This window comes from Kogia breviceps, chromosome 19 (assembly GCF_026419965.1).
Source record: "Kogia breviceps isolate mKogBre1 chromosome 19, mKogBre1 haplotype 1, whole genome shotgun sequence".
NCBI lineage: Eukaryota > Metazoa > Chordata > Mammalia > Artiodactyla > Physeteridae > Kogia > Kogia breviceps.
In genome coordinates this window covers 11,530,494-11,557,724 of record NC_081328.1, presented here as the reverse complement: position 1 = coordinate 11,557,724, position 27,231 = coordinate 11,530,494, and the positions used below count along the sequence as shown (strand labels likewise).

The following is a 27,231-nucleotide window of genomic DNA, read 5'->3' as shown; positions in this document are numbered from 1 at the left end:
GGCCACACTGTGTTGACCAGCGCTCAGTGGGCAGCAAGGGGGGCCCTGGCTTGACGCCTTTGGGGCAGCTTCAGGGTGTGCTGGGGTGGAGGCCTTGGTGAGACAAGGCTTGTGGCTCAGCTTGGCTTCTCTGCACCTGCTCCTGCAAACGGACCGCATGCAGCACGTAGGGGTGTCAGGCTCTATGCTCCAGGCTCCAGAGGCATCAGCTCTCAGCTTCAGCTTCCATTGCCAAGGCCCAGGCATGCAGCGTATCACTTAGAGGTTAACCCCCTTTCCTGGAGGCGGCTAGGTGGGACCAGAGGTCATCTTCCTGTTACGGCATCCTAGGGTGAGAAGCTGGGTCACAGGAGTGTGGGACTCGGCACTCTGCATACTGCATCTTCAGCTGGCAGGGTTTGCACTCAGGTTGTCAGTTTGGGGAAGAACTCGAGCCAGATCCCAGAGCTGCCTCTAGGCTGTTCTGTCCGGTGTTCTTTCCACTGCTGCTCCCAAAGCCCTGGTGCAGCCTGCCAGGCCCCCCAGCCGACTCCTTACCCCATCTGGAGTAAGGGGTGGAGAGGGGAATGGAAACAGTGATTGAACTTTCTGGGCATTGCCGGGACTCGTGGTGACATTGTCTGGTTTGTCTTGCAGGACGACTACATTCCGTACCCCAGCATCGACGAGGTAGGAACCCTCCTGGCCGCACTGCAGCTCTGGGTCCTGTCTTTGGGTGGGTGGGGGCCGGGGGAGCTGACGGTGATGATATTGATGGTCCCTGCCCCACCCCATGTGGGAGAGAACCCCGGCCCTGGGACTTGAGGGCTTGAGGCCTCTTGCCACCTTTCCCTTTGTGACCTCAGCTTTTCCATGTTTAAATTGGGGGTACCCATCCAAGCTTTGCACCTCTGAAGCTACACAGGGTTGGTGAAGCTGGAGACGTTGTAGGGCTTAGGGGAGGGGTTCATGTTGCTGCTTTTGGCCTCAAAGACGGGATCCCCCTCCTTGGAGCAGTTCAGAGGTTGGAGGGCACCCCTACTGGCACCTCTCCCCACCTCCTGCAGACCCAGGGCAGGCTGCAGTGCAAGACCCTCCTTCTGCCTCTAGGTGGTGGAGAAGGGAGGCCCATACCCCCTGGTCGTCCTGCCCCAGTTCGGGGGCTATTGGATTGAGGACCCTGAGAACGTGAGCACGCCGACGTCCCTGGGCAGCAGCATCTGTGAGGAGGAGGAAGAGGACAACCTCAGCCCCAGCACGTTTGGCTACAAGCTCGAGTGCAAGGGTGAAGCCAGGGCCTACCGCAGGCACTTCCTGGGGAAGGTGAGGCCCAGGGGGCCCGGGGGCAAAAATAGCTGCTGGAAGGGGAGGGCCCCTGGAACCCAGCATTCCTCTCCAGTTGCCCCTTTATCTCTGTGTCTCCTCTTCGAAGTGCCCCGCCCCGCCCTGCCCTTGTAGCCTGCCTGTGCCCTCGTTGGAGAGGTCTGACTGGCTGTGCTCCTGGGCAGGGGTGGGGCGGACGGAGGGTGTGCAGAAGTTAGGAAGGCTCTGGTGTGATGCGTCTGGGTGGGGATCACCCCCAGCAAATCTTTTAGGAGGTGATGGAATGGGTAGTGTTCAGGGGTGCAGGAGGTGGAAGGGACAAATATGTTCTCACACCTTGGAAGTCTGTTTCTGTCAAAATGGTACAAGTCTCTCGTGTCCTCATTCAAGCAGGTCCCCCTGCGTACTTGTACTGGATGATGTGCTGTGAGCCTCTGACGGCTTAAAAGTGACAAAGTTACATGTCTTTAAATATATTCTGCCCGTTAGACTTGCCAGGTTCTGGAAGTCCTGAAGGCAGATGCCGGAGATCTCTGGCCTAAGGCAGCTTTGCAGTCTTAGGAGCTGCATCAGAACCCCCTGGGGAATGTGTTAAAGTGCAGGTTCGAGGGCCGCATCCTGCTATGGCCTGTCTGGTATGGGATCCCTGGGCCAGGAAGAGACCCACTGTCCAGAGGACCTCCTGGCTCCCCTTGGGTGGAGGTGCCAGTGATCCTCCTAGCTTTATTCCCACAAATAGTCTGACTCGGCAAGCGTTGCCCCTGGAAGCAAGGAAGTGGACTCGATATCTTGTGGTGAAGAACTTGGGCTTTGGTCAAGACAGGTGTGGGTTTGGACCCTGGATCTTTCACTATTAGTTGCGTGACCCTGGACAGTTAGCAGCTCTGAACTCGGTTTACCCATCTGTGAAATGGAGATGATGATGTTTTCTCCTGCATAAAGTTGTAGTCGGGATTAAAGGAGGTAAAGGGCTCTTAGGCCCTCAGCCCAGTGCCACAGCAGTAGCATCCTTCTCTTCCTCATTGCTCTGGGGCTTCTGACTCCTGGTGAAGGAGGTGATTTAGGGGAACATGTCCGGAGGGTCCCCTCCTCCCCGCTAACACCTGATTTCTGTCTCTAGGATCATCTAAACTTCTACTGTACCGGCAGCAGTCTGGGGAACTTGCTCTTGTCCATCAAGTGTGAGGAGGCGGATGGTATTGAGTACCTTCGGATCATTCTCAGGTGGGGCTTCTGCACTGTGAGAGGCCACGCCTCTAGTGGCCAGGACCCAGAAATACCAGTCTGACCAGTCTGCTCTGGGTGTGCTGGGGAAACAGACCTGGCCGGACTCTTGGGGCTATGTCTGAGTTGCCAGGCAGGGAGACCAGGTGTTTATGCCTGGGGCTGATTGCAGGAGTCAGAGTGGTATCTGGTTCAAGGTCATCTAGACCATACCCCGACCTGCCTCTCTTGTGGGGACTGGGACTCAGAGGAAGATGGCTTATCCTGCTGAGATGCAACTCCAAGCCGTCCTGGGAGAGGGTTTGCCAGATTACTACCTCCTGTGTGCAGCCAGTCAGGGAAAATAGATCCCAAAGCATCTGTGTGCACCCAAGACGGAGTCGTGGTCACAACGGGAGCACTGATTCACAGCTAAGCCGGGAACCTCTCTCTGGACTATGACTTCTTCAAGGGCAGGAACTGGAACTGGTTTCTGTTTGGTGTGACTAACGTGTTCTGTAGAACCTCCTTTGCAATAATGACAGAGGGATGGTCTGTGTTCTCTGCAGGCTTATGGTCTAGTGGAGAGGAACATGGAGGAGTTTAATATGTGGTGCAGGTATTATTTTAGTGATTTACACAGGACGCTGTGGGAGCACAGAGTCTGTCTTATTTACCTCTGTCCCTGGTGGGCTGGTGGAGAAGCCAGGAAGACCAGGGCTGGTGCTTAGCCATGAACCTGTCAAGTTCCCAGTCCATATTTGTGAATCTAATTGGAAGTCCTTGAAGGTATTTGGAAAAGAGCAATAACATTTTTTTTTTCTGCCCAGATTTTGAGATAAATTTGGGATGGACAGGGACACATAGCGTTGCTATGGGAGAGGTGAGAAGGGGTGCTGGTCCAAGGAAGTTGTCAGCACTCATCCAATTTTCATTTGCTCTTTATTAAGAAAGGAAGCGATTTTCTTTGCTGAGGTTCACCTGGCTAGAAATGATGTTTGCAAGGCAAGGAAGAGTCCATTAAATCGCTAGAGCCAATTTTCTGAGGGAGTAATACCTGGATCCCCATCTCCTAATAGGATTTCGAGCTAGGTGAACCTCTGTAAAGAAAATTACTTCCTTTCTTAATAAAAATCAGACCCAGGTTGGGTAGAATTTCTGAGTAAGAAGATAACTGAACACAAGGATAACCCTGTTTTTCTAGTCTATAGCCTATCTGAAATGCTGCACCTGGACTAAAAATGAGAGAAATGCCCAGCACGCAACATACTTCGATGATTTTTTTTTTTTTTTTTGTAATCTGTGGGGTAGTTAGGACTGTAATGTAGGTGTTACTGAGAGTTGAACCCCATTCCTTCTTCCTTAGAAAGCAATGTAGTGTGGGAATATATGAAATTGGAGATTTAGGGACAATTCTGTGCTGTTTAGAAGTAAGGGGAGCCCTGGAACAGTCAGGGGTCTTTCTATGTGGAACCAGTTTTGTTGTTTGGGGTCAATAGCATTTGAAATCAGTGCCCTGGGGAGCCCAAGTTCAAATGTGGCTCTCCCAAACAGAAATCCAGCGAGTGGGGTGGCAGAGAGAAGCCATTCACCAGCTAGGAAGTTGGATAATCACATCGTGTACCCGGAGTAATGGCCAAATTGAAAACCAGACATAAAAAAATTGGTCCCACAGCCTAGTAACTTTACCAGGCACAAAGAAGAAATTATGCAGAGATGAAATTCCTCTGCTGGCAGTGACTGCTGTCCCAGCTTCTTCCTCATGCCCTGTAGGCTTCTGGATTATTTAATTGATGTCTTATAACAACCAGCTCTCTAGACTAAAATCTGAGGACAGTATTCTAACAGCATCTGTGTGTGCCATGAGAGTTGCCAAGGAGAATCTACTCACAGTTTGGAGATAAATAACAAGCCTGAGTAGATGTCTCCTTTTTCAAGTTTGGATATAAAAAGAAGAAGGAGAGGGGAAAAAAAAAAAACCCTCATAGTTTGGTGTAAGAAAAGATTCTGCATCTAAAAAAGTATAACCTAGCATTTAGAAGGTAGGGAAATAATCAAGCTTTGAAAAGGATTTGTTATAGAAAGCCAAGTAAAATTTAGATATCTATTAACTTTGTGTTTTCAGCAGACTTCTAGAAAAAATTAAGCTGTTTTAAAGACAAAAGATTAAATAAGGCAATAGAATGATATGAAGAAGGTGCTGGTTAAATTAAGGAAATAATATAAAAATATTAAAAATGGCCAAGAAGAATTCTAAATGATATTACAAACAGTAAAGAGCAGAATCTACTTTGTGGAAAACCCAATTAGTAATACTGAGAATAAGCTTAAGAAGCTCTCACATAATTCAAAGGTAAACACAACAACTATAAAATGATAAGCAAAATTATAATGAATGTGGAGTATAGTGAACAGGAATTAAACATGTGGATAATGGATGTTCTTAAGCTGATTGAAGACTTAAATCTGCAGATCAAAATGATTCACCAAATATCAGACAAAATCAATGAAAGGAAACTAATAGCTGGACATATTCTGATGAAAATTTAATATTCCATGGATATAAAATCACTGGTAGAATGAAAACATTTCAAATAAGAAAGGATGACAAAGAAAAACATACCCATATAGAAAAAGAGAGAAAATAGAGGAATCATAAATAAATAAATAAATATGATAATGGAAATAAATCTGAGTACATAGGTGATGTACAATAAATATAGATTAGTTAAATTCCACTATTACACAGAAAAGATTCCAGTTTGGGTCATCTCTCCAAAGGGAAAAAAAAAAAATCAATCAATTAATTTTACTAAAGAAAGTAACTGTATATTTAAAAAGAAAAGTGTTGAGAAAAAGTTATAACAATCAAATCTGAAAAGAAAGCAGAGTGGGCAATATTAATATGGAAAAACAGAATTTAAGGCAAAGCAATCAGTGTGACAAAGAGGGCTGTCGTCTATTTGTGAAAGATAAAATCCACAGCGAAGATGTGTTATGAACCCTTTTGTTGTTAATAGTATATATTTTAACATAATATATGTATGTATATATATATATATATATATACACATATATATAGTGATTAAAATATGGAGAAATTGGCAGAATACAATTGTAGCAGTAGATTTTTTTTTTAAGATGTTGGGTGTAGGAGTTTATTAATTTATTTATTTTTGCTGTGTTGGGTCTTCATTTCTGTGTGAGGGCTTTCTCTAGTTGTGGCAAGCGGGGGCCGCTCTTCATCGCAGTGCAGCGGCGCATGGGCCTCTCACCATCGTGGCCTCTCATGTTGCGGAGCACAGGCTCCAGATGCGCAGGCTCAGTAGTTGTGGCTCACGGGCCTAGTTGCACCGCGGCATGTGGAATCCTCCCAGACCAGGGCTCGAACCCGTGTCCCCTGCATTAGCAGGCGGATTCTCAACCATTGTGCCACCAGGGAAGCCCTGTAGCGGTAGATTTTAACATACTTTTTACCACTTGACATCAACTAGGGTAGGGAATGAGAGGGTATGGATAATCTCATTAATGTTATTTATGTCAATTGTATATATGTATCTTTATATGTATCTGTACCTATACTTGGCTATCAAACTTTGATCCTCTCATGGAGGTTTCTGCTTCTTTTCAAGTGTCTATGGAATATTTACACAAATTGATCACAAGGTAGATAGGGCTTTAAGACAAAACCTAGACTTCTAGGCTCCAACCATTTAAAAAAATAACAAATTGTTATACATATATAACAATTATATATATAATTGTTATATATGTATAACATATATACATATATATAACAGTTATATATAACATGTATAATATATATACACATATATGTGTGTTATATATACATATATAACATACATACATACATATATACATTTGAATATAAATATGTAAGATATATAAAGACATGAATAACTTTATATCTTCCCATTTCCTCATTTCTCTAGCATTCTGTAGAACCTAGTGTTCTGTAACTTGCATCTCTTAACAATATATTTAGAGTTCTTTCCATATTAGTACATAAAGAGTTTAATTCCTTTTACTGCTGCATAGTATTCTATTACCTGAATGTGAAATAATTTATTTAATAGATCCCCTATTAATGGCCATTGTCAGTCTTTCAGTATCACAAATAATGCTGCAATGAACAACCTTGTACAAGTGTTAATTTATATGGACTAAAATAATTTCTCAGAAGTAAAATAGCTGGGTCAAAACATAAATGCACATGTATTTTAATAGATTTGGCAAATCGCCTTCGTGTATAAATTTGAACTTGGATTTTTGCCAATCTGATAGTTGAAAATGGTATTTTAGTATAGTTTAAATTCATAATAATTTTATTGAATTATGTTGGGCATCTCTTCATATATTTAAGGACCACATGTATTTATTTTCTGTGAACTGTCTGTTCATAAGCTTTGCTCCTTTTAAAAAAAAAGAATTGTTAGCCCAAATTTCTATTTTTAAAAATCTTACAGATCATTCTTGATAGCAGTAGATTTAGGAACCAGAGTCTTGAGCCACAGAGTAAATCTAAATAAATTTAAAAAATCAGGCACTTTGCTGGATACGCTTACAATATGACAGTAAAACTACAAATTAATAATAGTAATGTTTAAAAAACTCACTTAACCACTTAGAAGTAGGCTATCTCAACACTTTCCTAAATAACTGTTGGACCAAAGAGGAAATCAAAGCTGAAGTTACATAATATTTATAAAATAATGACATTTAAAATATTATATCTAAAATCTTATGGGTTGTGTCTAAAGCTATACTTAGAAGAAAATTAATTGCCTTAAAAAGTTCCTTATTCAAGGGGCTTCCCTGGTGGCACAGTGGTTGAGAGTCCGCCTGCTGATGCAGGGGACAGGGGTTCGTGCCCTGGTCCGGGAGGATCCCACATGCCGCAGAGCGGCTGGGCCCGTGAGCCACGGCCGCTGAGCCTGTGCATCCGGAGCCTGTGCTCCGCAACGGAAGAGGCCACAACAGTGAGAGGCGTGCATACGGCAAAAAAAAAAAAAAAAAAAAAAGACATGTCTAAAGAAAAGCGACATGGAAAGATTTAAAATAAAGAAATAAAAAAAGATATGCTGGAGAAATACTAACCAAGAAAGCTGGTGAGCAATAGTAATATCAGACAAAATAAAGTTTTAGGGAAAAAGTATTAGTAGGGATAAAAGGAACACTCCTTTGTAACTTGGGAATCCCTCCCTACTCCTGATTTTCTTTCTCTGTGAAGGGAACACTTGCATGTGGCACCCCTGGCTCTCTTCACCCTCTTGCTACAAGGCTAAATTTGGGAGTAAGAACTTGATGTGTATAGCTGTGTTCTTTTCCCTTTCCCTCTTGGAGCTAGCTGCCCTCAGGGCATTCCCCCTGCTCCCTGCGCTGTAAGTCCCACCTGAGCAGACCCCACGGGAGGAGGCTTGCCCCTGCCCAGCACTGCCTGTGGGTGTGGGTAACTCTGGGGTGTAGTCAGAAGACCCACTGCACCTTCACAGTAAGCTCATGTGCTTCCTCTTCACCTTTATCAGTGCCAAAGGAGTTATTTTAATTCCCAAATTACTTTTTTCTGTATTTGTTCGTAACTTGGGTAGAGAAGGATGCCCTTTACTGGACCCCTCAGAGGCCTCAGCCCACATGATGATCAAAAGAACAGTCCACCTGGAACATCTAACAGTCATGAACTTGTATTTAGTAACATAGTCTTGAATTTAAAAAGGCCAAAACTGACGGGAGTCTAAGAAGCAGACAAATCCTCATAGTGGGAGATTTCAGTAACATCTCTCAGATGCCAATGGACCAAGCAGACAAAAAATTGTGAGGATATAGAAGATTTGAACAACACAGTTAACAAATTTGATCTTGTAATATACATTCTTGAACTCAACAAAAGAGAAAAAAATACATCTTTTTCAAGCTCAGATGGAACATGAAAAAAAAGTCCATGTATCAAGTCAGCAAATTTCAAATAATTAATATATAGGGTATGTTCCCTGAATATACAAAAATTAAACTAGAAATCAACAATGAAAATACTGAAAGATAAAACTCATATATTTGGAAAGTTAAAAATTAAAGAAAACCCTTTTAAATAACTCAGGTGCTGAAGGGGAAATCGCAAAAAACTGACAAAATATTTAGAACTAAGTGACAATGAAAATACTACCTATCAATGTGTGTGGGATGCAGGTAAAGTGGTACTTAGGGAGAGAGGTATAGTTTTGAGTCTTCATTTCTTTTTTTTTTTTTCTTTTTTTTTTTTCGGTATGCGGGCCTCTCACTGTTGTGGCCTCTCCCGTTGCGGAGCACAGGCTCCGGATGCACAGGCTCAGCAGCCATGGCTCACGGGCCCAGCTGCTCCGCGGCATGTGGGATCTTCCCAGACCGGGGCACGAACCCGTGTCCCCTGCATCGGCAGGCAGACTCTCAACCACTGCGCCACCAGGGAATCCCGAGAGAGATATAGTTTTAAATGCATTTGTAAAAAGGAAAGATTCAGTGTGTAAGCATGCAGGTCAGGATGTTAGGAAAAGAATATTAGGAAAAAAAACCCCAAAGAAAATAGAAGGAAAGAAATTAAAAAGGCAAGAATAAGCTAGTGAAATAGAAAAATAAAAAAAGAATAGAGCTAATAGACAAAACCAAAAGCTATCTCTTTGAAAAGATTAATAAACTAAACCCCCAGCAAGGGCTGACTAAGGAAAACAGAGGAAGGATACAAACAGATGCTGTTTCCACAATGAAGGAAAGGACACGACTACAAATAGAAATGAAGTCTTAAGAGAATACCGAAAACAACTTTATATCAATGCATTTGATGGATAATTTTATAGAAAAAACCATAACTCAAAAGTGACTCAATAAAGAGTAGAAAACCTAAACATTCACCATTAAAGAACTGAATTGGGGGACTTACTTGGTGGTGCAATGGTTAAGAATCCACCTGCCAATGCAGGGCATATGGGTTCGAGCCCTGGTCCAGGAAGATCCCACGTGCCGCGGAGCAACTTAGCCTGTGTGCCACCACTACTGAGCCCACACACCTAGAGCCTGCGCTCTGCAACAAGTGAAGCCACCGTAACGAGAAGCCCGCGCACTGCAACAAGGGTGTCTCCCCGCCCCCCGCTCGCCACAGCTAGAGAAAGACTGTGCAGCAACGAAGACCCAAAGCAGCCACACACAAAAAAAAGAACCAACTTGATAGCCACAGGTATCCTCCCAATGAAGAACAGCAGGCCCAGAGATTTGTCTGTGAAATCTCAGACAAATTTTAGCAAACCTTTAAGGGACAGAAAATTCCTATGGTATACAAACTATTTCAAAGGATGAGATGCTCACCAGTCATTGTACGAGGCTGGCGTAACACCTTGATATCAAAACCTGACAAGGGAAGTACAAGAAAATGAAATAGGCCAGTGTTGCTATTAAACATAGATATGAAACTCTAAATAAAATATCACTAAATTAAATTCAGCAGGATATGAAAAAAATAATACATCATAAGCAAGAGGAGTTTTACCCGTGGATTGAAAATATAGCTCAACAGAAATGTAATCCACCAGGTTAACAGATTAAAAACCATATGATTATCTCAGCAGTTGCAGAAAAGCAATCGGTAGAATTCAACACTTTCATAATGTGCTGAATGAATTAGGGGAACAGGCTAAATTTAGCCTTATGGTGAATCCCTTTATAAAGCAACTTTCATCCCATCTATGTTTTACATAAATCCAGATTTTCAAATATTAGTTTTTCTTTTCGTAAAGGTTTAATTGCATGTCAGATCCAAATATGTTCAGAAGCTCTGCCCAGTTCTTCTGGAGAACACAAAAAACCCACAAAGAAACAAAAAAGTAATGTCGAACTTGAAGGTAGCTCTTTGCATTTTCCATATTCCAGTTGCAGTCAGCGGTACCAGGCAGGTTCCTTGAGTATCCATTTCCCATGGGGTCCCTAAGTAGGATCCCATTTTCCAATTTGAGTGCAGGGCCCAATGCCTGGGTTGGGCGGAATGCGGCAGGTCTGACTCAGGGTGACATGAAGCAAGTACCTGCCTTGTGGCCTGGCGTCACCTCAGCCACCTTCCTCATTGACTCCCTTTCTGTGGACACCCCTTTCTCATCCTCATCCACGTGTGCAGGTCCAAAGCGAAGACAGTACATGAGCGGATCCCCTTGGCCGGACTGAGCAAGTTGCCCAGCGTCCCTCAGATTGCAAAGGTAAAAGCTGACACCGAGAGGAGGTGGCTGCCTCTTTTAGGCCAGGTCTGGCCTCTGGGGTGGGGGCGGAGGCTCGTCCTGGGTGGGCTCTGCCCTTGGGGACGGGAAGGCCACTGTCCTCTTGGGCCCTTGACTGCATGCATGGGCTGGGGGGAGCGGCTGGAGGGCGCCCCTGTTTCCTCTACACCTTGCCCATCTCATCCTCGCTGCTGAGGCCGATCAGCGAACAGGAGAATCCATGGTCTCTGCCCCCAAGTTCACAGCTAGTTCAGGAGACAAGAGAAATTGGAGAGACAGGGCTGGAGAACAGAGGAGGAGGGAGGGGAGGGGGCAGCTGGGGAGACTTCACAGCCGAGGACAGTTGGGTTGAGGGATGACTGGGCTGTTGATTGAGATGGAGGGGCCCCCCAGGTAAGGAGCCATGAGCTGGTGGAGAGGCCCATGTCACTTCTCTGGGATCCTGGGAACTTGGAAACTGAGTGATCAAAGTGGGGTGAGAAGGATGGTCAGCTGGGTGGGGTTGGACCCACACTCTGGGAGTGGGAATGCCAGGCAGAACTGTGTCGGACACCTTCGGTGGCCTCACTTCAGCAAGAAACCCCGGGAAGGTCCCTTGACTTCCCTGACCACATGCGAGTGACCAGTAGCACCAGGACCTGACCCCTGACCCCCTGACCCCCGCAGGTCTTGGCCTCATGCTCTTTTTCTTGGTGGGCAGAGGGGCACAGGTGCCCTCCATGGACGTGGCCCCTGAGCTGTGTGTTTCTCTCTCCCTGCTTAGGCTTTCTGTGATGACGCAGTGGGGCTGAAATTCAACCCTGTCCTGTACCCCAAGGTGAGGACCTTCCCCCCCTCCCCTTGCTCCGGGCTCTGCCATTTGGCATGGATTTGCACGCCTGTGGCTCTGTGGGAAGCTCTCTGCATCTTGGGGGGTTTCGCGGGGTCTCCGTGATAAACCTCCATGTCTCCCCCTCTCCCTGCCCACCCCTTCACCAACTGATCTGCTGGAAAGCTGTCCTCAGCCATGCCTGGGTCCCCAGCCCGCTAGAATTGGTCCCCAGCTGTGTGGAAGTGGCAGATGGGTAGCCATGGTGCAGCTTCTCAGTCTGGTCATACCTGAGGCCAGTGCTGGGCTGGGGAGTGATTCTGCCTCTGGCTGGGGGGCTGCTGCAGACCTGGTCAGCCATCAGGAAGGGGGCGAGGGGGGCAGAAGGCAGAACCCCATTAAGAAATAAAAGGCCAGACCTCGGCTCCCTGTTGCCAACGTTACTACAGGTCTGAGGCCTTACGAGCCTCAGCCGGCCCCCTAGTTAATAAACTTGGCTGGTTCTCTGTTAACAGTTTCCTTAGGCGTGGCCTGATCTTGACCCCAGTTCTGATGTTGGGGTGTGGGTGGAGAGAGGAGCGATAATAACAAAACAAACTCCCAAGCCCGCTCAAGAGCAATCATGCTGTGAGAGGACTTAATCACCCACGGACAGTGAATTGCTTTAAATAGGCCGTAGGAAGAGACCCAGGGCGCTGGCTGTTGCTTCGCGAGCCCACGGGGCCTGGGGAGAGGCCGTGGAAGCAGGGCAGAGCTTCCGAGCATCCACCGTGGGCCGGCTGGGGCTCTCTGGGGCAGGCTGGCTGGCACTGATTCAGTCCATTCCGAGTCCCAGTTCTGACAGCCAGGAACCAGGAGGTGAGACGTTTGATGAGGGAAGAGGGGTCCTGTCCTGGCTGGGATACCCAGAGCCCCCTGGAATGAAGCCTCATATCTTCACAATTGGGCTTGACACACTCTTTGTCCCCATACGGGGGCTGAGCTAATGGCAGGGTCCTCTCCTTCACAGAGAATGTGCCAGAGCCCTTCTCTCAGACACCTCTTTTACCCCCAGAGCATCTGTAGGCGCTTCCCAGTAAGATGCTGTGCTCCATGGAATATTTTCTATCATTCAGACTGCCCTCCCCTTTATAATTAAAGCTGAATTTGTGCGGTTTACCAAACATCAAAACCCCATCATAAAGCCCTAACTTAACTACAAGTTTGGCAATTTTTGTTGTCAAATCACAGCCACTGAGAGAACCCGATGACTCTCATTTTTGCATAGTTTTCTCTATAGCTTGGAAAGCCTCCGGCTCTGGTAATAATGGGAGAGCAGCTGTATTTTCATGTTTTCTAGATTGGAAGGTCTGCTTCATCCGGCTGGGATGTTAATCTGGCTGAGATGTGTGTGTGTTTTTACAATTCACAGAGTTTAGAATGTTCCTTGGAAGGTGTCCATGACCGGGTGCCTCTTCCCGGGCAGGGCAACTGCTCCAAGCCTTTGACTCATCCCAGGTGGGAGTGGGGGGTGCCCTTTGGGATGGGGCAGCGCTCTTCTTCCAGGGGGAGCTGAGAAGTGTCCATTTCCTCAGGCAGCTGAGAGCCACAGAGAGATATGTCAGGGGTGACCACCTGACATGGGCCACATACTCTGGCCAAAAAGTCATGCCTGGTTTGTTCTTCCTGTAGCAAAACATGTGGTCGAATCCCTCCTTTTTATTGCAGAGGCCATCCCAATAGTCCCCAAGTATTGTGTTTCCTAACAAGCTGGTCCAACTCTGATCTTTCTGGAGGGTTTACATAGATGATGATGATAATAGCTGCTGTGTGCTCAGCACTTCATGTGCTTAATCTCCCTGAATCTTCACAGCCACACGTCTCCATTGAACAGGTGAGGAGGGACTTCCTTGGTGGTCCAGTGGTTAGGGCTCCGCGCTTCCAATGCAGGGGGCACAGGTTCGATCCCTGGTCGGGGAACTAAGATCCCGCATGCTGCGCAGCATGGCAAAAATAATAATAATAATAATAAAAATAAAGAAACAGATGAGGAAACTGAGGCCCGGGGAAGTTAAGTGGCTCACTCAAAGCTGCACAGGTGAAAGCAGTGGATTCAAAATGAGAGCTTAGGGGCTTCCCTGGTGGCACAGTGGTTGAGAGTCTGCCTGCCGATGCAGGGGACACGGGCTCGTGCCCCGGTCCGGGAAGATCCCACGTGCCGCGGAGCGGCTGGGCCCGTGAGCCATGACCGCTGAGCCTGCATCCGGAGCCTGTGCTCCGCAACGGGAGAGGCCAGCGTACCGCCAAAAAAAAAAAAAAAAAAGAGGGCTTAGTGTTTCTGACCAACTCTTTGAAGCACAATAGAAAATTAGATGGAACCAGTGGTCAGGGGGTTTTTGTTTGTTTTTTCTTTGCATATTGAATTAGCGTATGTTCCTCCTTAGAGACCTCTTATTTTATGAATAAAGGGGATTGAAGTCTGGGCAGGAGCAGTGCCTTGCTCAAAATCACACTGCTGCTTAGAGGTGGAATTGGAGCTAGCATCATCCTCGCTGACTGGTTTTGGGGTCCTGGCTGCACTTTCTACTCCCCAGATAAGACAGTGGGGTAAAGTCAGTTCCCCGTGCCCTGCTGGACTGCCTGTGTGTCCAGGCCTTGGCTGGCATATCTGGAGGGAAATGGAACGGGTGATCCAGAGGTTTGGTCACCACTGGTGGAAGTCCAGGGGCTGGGAACAGCGGAGACCTTTGGAGTTGCATCTTGACCGTGTACTTTGGACTTCACCCTTTCTCTTCCTCCATGTGTGGATGTTTCATATCAGGGGGGCATGTTCTCCACCAAAATGGGTGCTTCCCCTTCCACTTGCCTCCTCCTTTTGCCTCCAAGTTAATAATCTGATTTCTTCTTCCCACGTTTTCCAGGCCTCCCAAATGATCGTGTCCTACGATGAGCATGACGTCAACAACACATTCAAATTTGGGGTCATTTATCAAAAAGCCAGGCAGGTAAGCATCACGAATCCATACCGGTCACTAGAGCCTGTGGTTTCTCCCTGGGGACTTCTGTTTTCCCATCCCCCAAGCACAGGAGCCCTGCATTAGGTTCTTAAATACTCCGAACACAGTGACCACATTTCATATATGAATTAGACTGGAGGTGGTAGAATCTTCGAGGTGGGCTGCTGCTCTCAAAAAGGCCTGCAGATCCCTTAAATGGTAATGTAGCTTTTCATGCAGTGAATCCTAATTCTCCCTCACTCCCTCTGCTTATATTTAACAATGAGCTGTTCGTCATAAGAAAAGTCAGACTGGGTGCAGGGAATGGATGAGCACAGGCTGCTTTCTCCTTGCCCACCACTCTCCTGGCTGGGAATTAGCTTTTGCTCCCCAGACTTGAGTAGTGACCTGGCATCAGCTGTATGCTCTCTGCCCAGCTCTGTGTTCATTGGTGTCACGCTGGTAGCTTGAAATCAGCCACGATGGAAGTATTCACACCGTGGAAATGGCAAACACCAGGGCTTCTTTTTTTTTTTTTGTCTTTGGAGAGCAGGTTGTTAAACATTTGACCAGTACACACTACTTGTCCTCCTCTATCTCTTGTAGCGCTAACGTGCCGCTTTGGCGTCAGTTGACCAGAATGGTGTTTCTCAAAGTGGTTTCCATGAGACACTAGTCCAGTGAGGTACTCTGTGAACAGAAGAGTTCCAGGGGGGTGGGTGTGGTCAGTTGTGTGGGAACATTTTAAAGGTTCTAAGAACCCCCAGAGTAGAGAACTCTTTATAACTTTGTTGAACTCAGTTTCCCGTACGTATTTGACCACAAACTTCCTATCCTCCTACCATGAACTTTTTTTTTTTTAACATCTTTATTTGAGTATAACTGTTTTACAATAGTGTGTTAGTTTCTCCTTTACAACAAAGTGAATCAGTTATACATATACATATGTTCCCATATCTCTTCCCTCTTGTGTCACCCTCCCTCCCACCCTCCCTATCCCACCCCTCTAGGTGGTCACAAAGCACAGAGGTGAACTCCCTGTGCTATGCTGCAGCTTCCCACTAGCTATCTAATTACCATGAACTTTTATTAGCATCCTGAGAAGTGGTCTGCTAAACACACTGGTATCTCCTCATCTGGGTTGTATGGAAGAAGGTTCCATACCTATTTCATCTGGGTATCATCCAAGAACCTAGCATGGGGTGTTTATATAAATATACTCAATTTTTTGTTATGTGAATGAATGAATGAATAAAAGTTTTGACCCTTTGAGTGGTAGGTTGATAATATCTTTCTTTTTTTTTTCTTAACATCTTTATTGGAGTATAATTGCTTTACAATGGGATAATATCTTTCAATATTATCTGTGTCATCTTTTTTGCGTGACAGTGTCTTTCTCAGCTGGATGATAGCTGACTTCCTTGTCTGAAGATATTAGACCATAAGAGGCATGTGTTCACTTAAAAACACTCTAATTAATGAAGGCTTGTGGAGCTGAAAGACCAACACAGATAAATCTTATAATTTAAGGGAATTATTCAAGTAGCCACTCTAATTATTTTCACATACTGCATTTTTATTTTGTACAGCTCTGATAATACAGTCCCACTAATTAAAGTTCTTTGCTTGTGAAATTTACCAAAGCAGATCTCATAAGGTGATTACAGTCCAATATTCCAGCAGAGTTATAATTACTGAACATTAACCATCACCTCTGAGAAGGCGTCTGAAGCAGTCTGTATGTTGTTTATGTACCTGACACCGCTGAGGCAAGGTGGGGTCACCCAGGCAGATAAAAGTCTTTTCTTAAAATATTTGGATTGTTGTTTTGCAAACCTACATTGGGGGGATTAATATGAACATTTGTTGCGTGAAAGCCCTATGCTGGTTTTAGGATATAAATAAGCCCCATCTAACTCTCTGTTTGTCAGGCACTTTGCTAAGCCGAGTGGAGGATACAGTAATGACTAAGAACATCTCCCCTGAGTCCATGGTCAAGTTCAAGGGCAGTATAAAAATAAAGACAGTAATACCAGGCTGGGTGTAAATCCTAGAGAGAGGTCCACACCCCAGAGCATAAGCTGGATTGTTTTCTCAGGATAAGATGTATGTTGCTTAGAAGCAGCTATTCTCCCAAACCCTAGCTTCATGACCTGGGGCATACAACACGTTGGACTAGAGTTGGGATGCCTTCGTGGCATGTGACAGATCAGGCATCGGGAAACCTTTTCTGTAAAGGGCCAGATGGTAAATATTTTAGACTTCACGGGCCATACTGTTTGTGTTGCAACTATTCAACCCTGCCTTTGCAGTTCAAAAGCAGCCGTAGACAATACTAAATGAATTGGCCTGGCCATGTTCCAGTAAAACTTTATTTATAAAAATAGGCAGCAGGCCCAACTTGGCTCCCAGGCTATAGTTTGCTGACACCTGCTAGAAAGCAGTGTTTCCCAAATTTTAGACGTTCACAAACCACATCCAAGATCGTGTCATTCTACCCTTACTATTTTTTTTTTTTTTTTTTTTTGGTACGCGGTCCTCTCACTGTCGTGGCCTCTCCCGTTGCGGAGCACAGGCTCCGGACGTGCAGGCTCAGCGGCCATGGCTCAAGGGCCTAGTCACTCCGCGGCATGTGGCATGTGGGATCCTCCCGAACTGGGGCACAAACCCGTGTCCCCTGCATTGGCAGGTGGAATCTCAACCACTGCGCCACCAGGGAAGCCCTACCCTTACATTTTTTTATTGCACCTATACCACTAACTACTTACTTTTCTTTAAAGTTTTCTTTCACCTTAAATTCAATTTTTAAAGGATATTTTATATCACTACTCTTACTGGGAAATTAGTATCACTTGCATGAAATGAAGGTAATTCTAAAAAGAAATACTGTAAAAAAACAAAATAAAGTTATTGAAATCTAGCTAGACTCTGTTTCCTATTGAAGGCTTAGAACCTGAGGTCGGTTCTTTTTTCTTATAAAGCAGGCATTAAGGAGACATTAAAGAATCACCTATTGGAGACTTCCTCCTTAAAGGGATTGCACAGACGGGAGTGTCTTTGTGTCATCTTCAGCTGTTCACTGCCATCTATGGGTGTTTGCAGAGCCTTCAGCTGTTTGCAGAGCCTGCCACTGTGGGCAGAACCTTTTGATCAGCCAGGGCCACTCGGTGTTTTAAGCCTGTCACAATTGCAGAGCTTGCTACTGTTGTCAGCTTTGCTTTCTATTTTTAAAAAAATGATTAAACTTTTAATTTCTTGACATTTGTAAATTTACATGCTGTTGTATTAATAAGAAATAATACAGAGAGATCTTGTGTACCCTTTATGCAGTTTCCCCCAAAGGTAATGTCTTATAAAATGATAGCACAGTATCACAGCTGGGATACTGATGGTGATAAAATCCACAGATCTTATTCAGATTTCCCCAATTTTACACGTACTCATTTGTGGCATGTCTGTGAGTTATATTCCATTGTACGGATGTATCACATTTTGTTTATCCATTTGTTAGTCATCGTATATCATTTTATCACACACGTAGTTTCCACGGTCAAGATACGGAAGAGTTCCACCAACACTAGGATCCTGGTGTGGCTCACGCTTCTATAACCATGCTAACCTCACCTCCTGCCTCCACGCTCCCTTCCCCGGCTCTAGTCCCTAACCCCTGGCAACCGCTGATCTGTTGTTCTCCAATTCCTAGAACTTTGTCATTTCAAAAATGTTGTATAAAAGGAATCATACAATATATAACCTTTGGGGATTGGCTTTTCTCCACTCAGCGAAATTCATCCAAGTTTCTGAGTGTATCAATGGTTCGTCCCTTTTCATTGCTGAGTTGTGTTCCATGGTATACCTAGATATACCACAGTCTGCGTAACCATTCACCTATTGAGGGATAGACATCTGGATTGTCTCCAGTTTGGGGCTATTACGAATAAAGCTACTGTGAACATTTATATACAGGTTTTTATGTGAGCAGAAGTTTTCATTTCTCTGGGATAAATATTTAGGAGTACCATTGCCTGGTTGTATGGTGATTATATGTTTAGTTTTGTAAGAAACTGCCAAGCTGTTTTCTAGCGTGGTTGTTCCATCTTACATTCCTACCAGCAGTGTGTGAGTGATCCATTTTCTCTACATCCTTGCCTTGGTGTGGTTACTATTTTTCATTTTAGCTATTCTGATAGATGTGTAGTGAGATCTCATTATGGTTTCAATTTGCATTTCTCTAACAGCTGATGACATTGAACATCTTTTCTAATTGAACATCCTATTTGCCATTTGTATATCCTCTTGAGTGAAATGACTGTTCATGTCTTTTGACCATTTTCTAATTGGATTTTTTTTACTGTTGAGTTTAAAATTTTTAAATAACAGCTTTTTTGAGGTATATCTGACATAGCATACAATTCACAGTTGCATGTGATTTATATCTCAATAAAGTGTACAATTTAGTGGTTTGTAGTATGTTCACAGAATTGTGCAACTATCACCACTAACTTCAGAAAATTTTCACCACCCCTAAAAGACACTCCATTCCCATTAGCAGTCACTCCCGTCATCCTCATACTCTGTAGCTCCTGTCAGCCACAAATCTATTTCTGTCTCTATGGATTTGCCTGTTCTGGACATTTCACATAAATGGAATCATAATATGTGGCCTTCAATGTCTAGTTCTTTTACTTAGCATAGTGTTTTCAAGGTTCATTCGTGTTGTGCAATGAATCAGAACTTTATTCTTTTTTATGGATGAATTATATCCCATTGTATGGATGTATCAGATTTTGTTTATCCATTTGTTAGTTAATGGCCATTTTGATTGTTTCTACTTTGGGGCCATTATGAATAATGCTGTTACTAATATTCGTGTACACGTTTTTTTGTATGGACTTTTGTTTTCATTTCTCTTGAGTATATTCTTAGGAGTGGAATTGTTGGATCATATGGTAACTCTATGCTTAGTTTTTTGAGGAACTGCCAGGTTATTTTCCAAAGAGATGGCACCATTTTACATTCCCACCAGCAACGTACGCGGGTTTTGATTTTTCCGCATCCTCACCGACACGTCTTATTGTCTTTCTTTTTGATTATGGTGTGAGTGGTATCTCATTGTGTGGTTTTTTTTTTTTTTTTTTTTTTTTTGTCTGTCTGTCTGTTTTTGGCTGCACCTCGTGGCACACGGTATCTTAGTTCCCCCACCAGGGATCAAACCCATGCCCCCTGCATTGGAAGCGTGGAGTCCTAACCACTGGATTGCCAGGGAAGTCCCTCATTGTGGTTTTGATTACTGTTGCGTTTTCAGAGTTCTTTATGTATTTTAGATACTAGTCCTTTGTCAGAAGTCCAACTATTAATTTTTCATTTTTGGATTGGTTTTCGGTATCAAGTCTAAGAATTCTTTGCTTCAGCTTTGCCTTTTTTTAAAAAAAACTGAGCAGCAGCTTTTGTTCAAATAGAAAGTCCTCATTAACCAGCCCCCCAAATCCAGCTCTGTTGAGTGAGCCTTTATTAGTCCTTCCTCCCGTGGATGACAGAGCCACTGGATGGCAAATGAGGGGGATGGGGACCAGGTATCTGGACAATCACATTCCTTCTCTTGGCGGCGACGAGAAGGCTTATTTTTCTGAACTCCTGCCCCTGATTCTGTTTCTCTTTCAGACCCTGGAGGAGGAGCTGTTTGGGAACAGTGAGGAGAGCCCAGCTTTCAAGGAGTTCTTAGATCTGCTGGGAGATACCATCACGCTGCAGGACTTCAAAGGGTGGGTTTTAGCCAAGTGATGGCTCTGCCCCTATTGATGAGGCCCTAGAGGAAGGGTGAGGGCTGACTGCAGAGTTTCAAGGGGTGGCATGTGAGAGTTTAACAACACGCACAAGGAACGTGGGATTACTTTTCAGCAAGTGATCAACATTCATTGACTGCATCTCGAAGGAATCGGTGGTACAGGGGATAATCCTGAATGGCAGATGGTCTGAAAGACATTGACTTTTGCCCTTAGGATGCATGATGAAATCGTTCCACCTGACAGTTGCCTTCCTTATTGCAGTTGGCTCAGACTGAGAGTAAAAGGAATCCACCTTCCCTTCCAGGTGAGCAGGTCACTCACCTGCTAGGCATTCCGGAAAGAGGACCCTATGTAGTTTTGGGGGAAATGACCCATTTTAGATAAGACACAAAAAGAACGGTTAATTAAGAGTTGGTGCAGGGCTTCCCCGGTGGCGCAGTGGTTGAGAATCCGCCTGCCGATGCGGGAAACACGGGTTCGTGCCCCGGTCAGGGAAGATGCCACGTGCCGCGGGGCAGCTGGGCCTGTGGGCCATGGCCACTGAGCCTGTGCGTCCGGAGCCTGTGCTCCGCAACGGGAGAGGCCACAGCAGTGAGAGGCCCGTATACCACCAAAAAAAAAAAAAAAAAAAAAAAAAAAAGAGTTGGTGCAAATACCATAATCCCTCTGGCAGGAATCTGCGCAACGGTGTATGGTTCTCTAAGTGGACAGAAAGAATATTGGGGCTATTTCTTGGAAAGCTCTGGCCTTTGATGTTCCTTGACAAAGGCAACACTCGGAAGGGCCTTCGGACCTGGCCAGCCTGTTCTCTGCTTTGTGGCCGGCACACGGCGGAGCCCTCAGAATTTCCCACCTCAGCAGCCGCATTAACAGGATGTCCTACCGTGTGAACGCACTAGCTCTGTGTCTGGCATGGAGTAGGTGCTTGATAATCACTTATCTCCTCTGCTCCCTTCTCTCCTCCTCTTCCTTCTCCTTTTTCTTTTCTCCTCTTCCTCCCCCTTCGAGGTCATCACTGCTGTCTGGAGCCAGTCACACATGGGTCAAAATCCCATCTCTGCCACTAATTAGCTCTATGACTGTGAACAAGTGACTTAACCTCTGCAAGCCTCAGTTTCCTTGTCTGTAAAAAGGGAGATAAAGATAGTACTGACCCCACAAGCTTGCTGGAGAATTGAAATAGATAATGCACATGAAGCACTTAGGCCAGTGCCACGCAGAGTAAGCCCCGGTCGTCATTGTTATTGTTCTTTTATACCACCTTCCACTGGCTCTGAGATGCCATCCTTATAAGATATATCCTGATTTCAGAGAGGTTAAAATGGGAAAAAATGTTGCATCTTGCAACTGATGAAATAAAGTATATTAAAACCAGGAAGGACCCCAGAGGTCATGTAATCTTATCCCTTTATTTTCAAGAGAAAGGAAACTGAGGCCTGGAGAGAGTAAGTAATATGCCCAAGGTCATGTGCTGACTTAGTGGCAGAAGCTGGTCTAGAACCTGAATGCACCTAACTCCTGGCCACACGTGTTTTCCTCCATGTGGGGCTGAGCACATTTCTGGCTTGTATTATAGTGCTTGGGGTTGGGGGGGACCTGATGTTCAGGATCTGTTTTATTTCATTTTCTTAAAGGAACATGTATCCCACTCTCCTTGCTGAAGAAGATGAACCACGGCTAGCAGCCATGTTTCTATAAGGGAAGAAGGGGCAGCCCTGAGAAGCCCACCCAGTTCCTTAGTATTTTTTTTTTTTTTCCTGCCTGCAAGGAGGTAGCCAGAGAAGGGACCTCCTTGGATACCTCCCAGCTGGGTGCTGCTGTGGTGGGGTCTGCATATCTGGGACTGGCTGGGTAGAAGGCGGGCATCTGTCCCCTCTTCTCGCTGACTCTGGATACTCCTGTGGGGCTCACCACCATCCAACAGGATGGACGGCTGCCCTGGCTCTGGGCTGAGGACCTGGACACAGCCTTGCAGAGAGCAAAGGCTTATGCCCAGCCTTGGGGGCCACTAGCAGCTGGGACGGCATTTGTCTGGGGTTGTGGATGGACGGACGGGCTCTCTTCCCATGGTGTGGAGGGGACACAGCCAAGGCTTGGAATGGAGGTCCTGCCTTTGTCTTTGAAATAGTGATTTATGCTTAGAAGCCAAGGCTCATCTGCTCAGAAGACGAGCCTTATCTGCTTTCCCAGCATCATAGTCTCTCTATGGCCTCAACTCTTCCACATCTTCTCTCGTTCTCCTGCCCCCACGTGCTTAGGGAAGGTTGTACCAAGTTGCCCACTTCCCTTCTCTCTCTTTCTCTCTCTTCCCCTGGCACTTTCCCGTTTCCCTGATAGTTTCCGAGGAGGCCTGGATGTGACCCATGGACAGACGGGGGTGGAATCAGTGTACACGATATTCCGGGACAGGGAGATCATGTTTCACGTCTCCACAAAGCTGCCGTTTACCGAGGGAGACACCCAGCAGGTAACCGGGTTCAGGATGGCTTCGGGAGCCTGGGGCGTGTGAGGTGAAAGCCTGCGTCTGGTCTGGTCTCCCTGGAGAATCGAGGCCGTGTTCCCCATTTTCATAATCAAGAAGCCCGTCTGTTCAACTTTGCTCCTCTTAATCAAAACCTGAACTACTGTGTTATTCCACCAAGGCTGCAGGTCAGCAGCCTGTGTGGGAGGCGGGACAGGGCTCCTGGTTATCCCACCGTGACTGATGGGGAAACAGTGGTTAAAAGACTGTTTCCCAGGTGATCAGGGGCAGAGCTGTGAGCAGAGCCCAGGTGCCCTGATCGTGTAGGCTGGTGATAAAGAGTACGTGACGGTGTCTGCAGGTGGCGGCTTGAAGCCAGCTCTGCCGCTGAGGGGTATGTGACTCTGGGCAAGCTGGCAATCTTGTGTCCTCATTTGCCTCATCTGTAAAACGGGGATAACACCACGTACATTAGAGTGTTGTGGGGGGAGCACATAAGGTTCTGATTGTAGGGCTCAGTATGATGCCTGGCTTGTGGCAGGCTTCCTACCTCATGACTGTTCACTGTCCAGGCCACTCTTCCTGGCCCAGAGACGTCAAGCTGTTTATCGCATGTGACACCCCCTCACCCCTCTCCAACTTGTCTGGATTCCTGCCGTGGGCAGGAATCCAGCCTTTTTCTTGGCTGGAGAACGCTGAATGAGACCTCTGCTTCCAGTGTATTCCTCCTTTCCCTCTCATTTGCTGCTTCTGACAGCTGCATGTCCCCTGGGAGGACCTGGCTTTTTTTTTTCTCATTGAGCCCTGAAACCAGCAGCTGGTCCCTGGCTGTGGTCCCATTTGCCCCATCCCGCTCTTTGTACCATTTCAGTCTCCAGGAAGATAAGGAAGGAAGCTAGGCCTTTCACCAAACTCGGACCCATTTGTTTCTGAGCAGGGAACCCAGGAGGGAGCACAGATGTAATATTGTAAACATAGTGCCTGGCTTCTTAGGAAAAAAGGAAATTGGCAAAGGAGACTGCACTTTGGCTCTAAAATAACTACTGAATGTTCCAGAAACAAATAGGAGCAGGATTCCTTTTGTACCCAAAGTAGGTTTTCTCTCAGTGTTTTACCTTCAGCTCTGTTCCCTCACAGCCTCCCTCACCCACTGCGCCAGCCTAAGATTGAGGGCTGTTCTCTGCCTGGCTTGTTCTCAGTGTCACCTGTTAAGTGGGATGTGCACAGAGCTTGGCTCTCAGCAAGGACCGAATACATGTTAATTTCTCTTCCTAAGAAATGGGATGATGTGTGTGCCATAAGTGAGACAATTTGTAAAAATGCCCGGCACGGGGCTTAGTATACAGTGGGTGCTCAGTAAGTGAGAAACTCAGTGGGAAACAGAGCTTGCATGCAGTAGGTGTTTAATAAAGGAACAAAGTGTAGGTAAGCACCTAGCCTGGATTTGGTATACAAGAGGGCCTTAACATTTGAAATCTTGCATGGGAACAGCCCAGTATGGTTCCTGGCACACAGTAGGTGCTTGGGGATTGAGATCACCTGTGACAGCGCCTGGCAGAGCTTGGGATGCTGAATCCTGGTTGTATTTTCTCTCCCCGCCATGACCTCCACCGAGCCAGGTTGCCTGTATTTCTCTGAGCATGGTTCTTCTCCCTTCTGGTGTAGGATGATCTGCCCCCTCCTTCCTGCTCGTCCACATCAAGTGCTCCCTTCTCTCCCAATCTCCTCTTCCAGGAAGCCCTCTCAGATTGCTACCAGGCCTCAGATTTTGCCCTCTTCTCTGCCCCCATAGTGTCAGGCACTTTGTTGGTAGCGGCTGATTGAGCATTTGCTGGCTGGAGGCTTTGTTAGTGTTCTCAGGTGGCTCCACCTGTGTTTGTGTCCCTCCCAGATCAATTACAAGCTCTCCCAGGGCAAAACCCGGCCTCACTTCTTAACTAGTCTCCGCAAGTCCTGAGTCAGGGCTACCTCTACGTGCTGTAGAGCTCAGTAAGAAGCTTGCCAGCCTCTTCCTGACAACGTAGGCATTTTCCTCATTTTTTTTCCTTTTTAGTGGCTTCTAGAGATTGAAAGAAAAAGCTCCTTGGAGAGAGAGGTCTCAGCGTTCCGGGGTTTATGTATAACGATAGAATAATGAGGAATTTCCTATATAGGCCTATTCTGTTTTCAGGATGTTCCTAACTGGCTTATAACAATGGAACACTTTTTGATTAGCTCCAGAGAAAGAGACACATTGGGAATGACATTGTGGCCATCATCTTCCAAGAAGAAAACACACCGTTTGTCCCAGATATGATTGCCTCCAACTTCTTACATGCCTACATTGTTGTGCAGGCTGAGAACCTGGGCACGGAGACCCCATCCTACAAGGTAAGGAGAAAGTCCCGTCGGAGGAGGTGGTGGGCCCAGGCACCTCACCGCACTTCATGAAATCAGCGACATCAAGCAACACCAGGGCTCAGTGGCTCCTCAGACCATCCTCCAAAATGTGATAGATTTCCTACGAGTCCTCGGGTTTCTGGGGTTTGCGAGCTAGATTCTTGGAGAGCACCTTCTGAGGTCACCTCATCTATCTTGCTGCCTTCAGGTTCACAGCCTCTAACTCAAGGGTTGAGAAGCACCCTGTGTCCCTACGTGGAATCTGGTAATGCCATTTGCTAGAGCGAGGCAGAGCCAGAGGAGAGCAGAAAAGAGAAAGTGGAGAGGACTGTCAGGAAAGGGGAGAGGAAGAAGGCGGTAACAAACAAAGGGAAGGACGGAAAGAGAGAGATGTTCGTGGTGAGAAGGGTGGAGAGCAGGGTAGACCCTGGCCACTGGGTGGGCCCCTCTGGTTTAGCCATTCTGGGCAAATGATCTTAATTTGAAGACTCCCAGGGAGGGCGGGGGTTATGGGCATGTGGGTCTAATCCTCCCGACCCATTAGTGGGCTTTCACACTGGCTCAGAATCTTCACGGATGTAGATGAGCCTCAGCTGCCCTCACCCTGTCCCATCCTGATGGCTGTGTCGCTACCCCTCTCCTTTGCTTCTCCACGAGGAACAATTCCAACCTCTTGGGTAACAGCTTCTCTGTATCACAGTGGTGTTGGGGGGCATGGGACCCAAGGGAGATAGACTGAGGCAGGGTTTTTAAAGTGGATGTTAGATAGTTTTTGTTATGTATTCCTTGTAGATAAGTGCAAAATGTGGAGTTCCCATGCTTCTTTGTGTTTTCTGGGGAGAGAAGCCATAGCTCAAATTCTCAGAGAACTCCCTGTTCCCCACAGTGTTAGGAACCACTTTTGTAAGGGAGAGGGAGAAGGAGCCTGGAAGAGGAAACCATAGGCCTGAAATGTTTCCTATATAATCACGTAGGCCAGTGCTGGTCCCTGGGGTTCATGAGGCCATACCAGTTCATAGCCATCTTTCCAGAATATCAATTTTGCTTGAATATTTTGGGAAAGAAAAATGATGTTATATAATTGCTATATCAGCACAAACCCAGGTGTATGAAGTGCAAAATTCACATCAGCTTTAAAGCCAAATAGGAGGCTTCCAAAACAAAACAAAACAAACCCCACGCTCTCTTGTTGAGGACAGCTGATTCCTTTCTATGCCACGTTCATCCTCCTCTGTCACTGAGCAGTTTTAGCTGAAAAGTTGGAGAAGCCGTGGTTTGGGTGTTTCCTTCAAGGCTTTCACCAACGGGGACATTCATTTCAAACAACTGGTCGATTAATTTGTTGGTGGAAGCAAGTGTCCTCCTTCAGTGCCTACTGTGTGGGCACTTGGAAGTGACATAAAGAACCATCTTCAGGGAAGGGACAGAAGAGGCTGTGAGTGCAGTTCAGCCCCTGGGTCACTCAAACAGCCACCTGGTTCTTTTAACAGCCAGTGGTGGCCGAGACAGATCCTCAGAGTAAAGCCCTCCTAAGGCCTGCCAGGGCAGTCACGTATGTACGTGTGGCTCATCTGCTGGGCCTCTGCCGGCAGAATGAGGTCTCTCGTGGACATCTAGTATTTGCTTTTAGTTCCTGATAGGAAATGGAGTTCAGCTAATTGCCTCTCCACTTTCCAAGAGCTTTTGTAGAGTAGGAAAATACGAAAGAGAAAAATCAGAGATCCGAGAAAGCACCACCCCACCTCCAGCGTTGATGCCAGAAGTCTTTACCAAGTCTTCCCAGCCACCGTTTCTGGTCCAGGGAAAAGCACTGTCCTCAGAGAGGTGGTGAGAAGCAGAGCTCACAGGGAGAGCGGGGCTGTCCCTGTGATGTGGGACCTTGGGCTCCACCTGCCAGGCAGACATCGAGGCTGGAGGGCAAGACCTGTGAGTGGGGCTGGGTCGGGGGGCAGAGGGCAGGGAGGGAGGTCAGCCTTTCAGGGTGCTCCCCAAAGCTCTGTCCATCCACGGCGCCAGCAGCACCCCGGTGATGGGCAGGCTGAGGAGGACATGGTTAGATCCCTCG

The 27,231-nt window shown here is 46.3% G+C and overlaps 1 protein-coding gene across 9 annotated transcripts in view; it reads left to right on the top strand.

Moving 5' to 3' along the window:
* The window catches only part of RAP1GAP2 (RAP1 GTPase activating protein 2), a 224,809-nt gene that overhangs the window by 170,399 nt on the left and 27,179 nt on the right, over nucleotides 1-27,231 (top strand). For all 9 annotated transcript variants that reach the window (XR_010838343.1, XR_010838344.1, XM_067022130.1 and 6 more), the window contains 9 exons: nucleotides 637-669; nucleotides 1,090-1,302; nucleotides 2,423-2,526; nucleotides 10,661-10,739; nucleotides 11,521-11,574; nucleotides 14,466-14,549; nucleotides 20,202-20,302; nucleotides 22,664-22,793; nucleotides 25,002-25,157. Coding sequence is in view for 7 of the 9 variants with exons in the window: in XM_067022130.1 (XP_066878231.1) it covers nucleotides 637-669; nucleotides 1,090-1,302; nucleotides 2,423-2,526; nucleotides 10,661-10,739; nucleotides 11,521-11,574; nucleotides 14,466-14,549; nucleotides 20,202-20,302; nucleotides 22,664-22,793; nucleotides 25,002-25,157 (954 nt within the window). In the remaining 2 variants the exon portion in view is untranslated. The remainder of the gene's footprint in view (nucleotides 1-636; nucleotides 670-1,089; nucleotides 1,303-2,422; nucleotides 2,527-10,660; nucleotides 10,740-11,520; nucleotides 11,575-14,465; nucleotides 14,550-20,201; nucleotides 20,303-22,663; nucleotides 22,794-25,001; nucleotides 25,158-27,231) is intronic.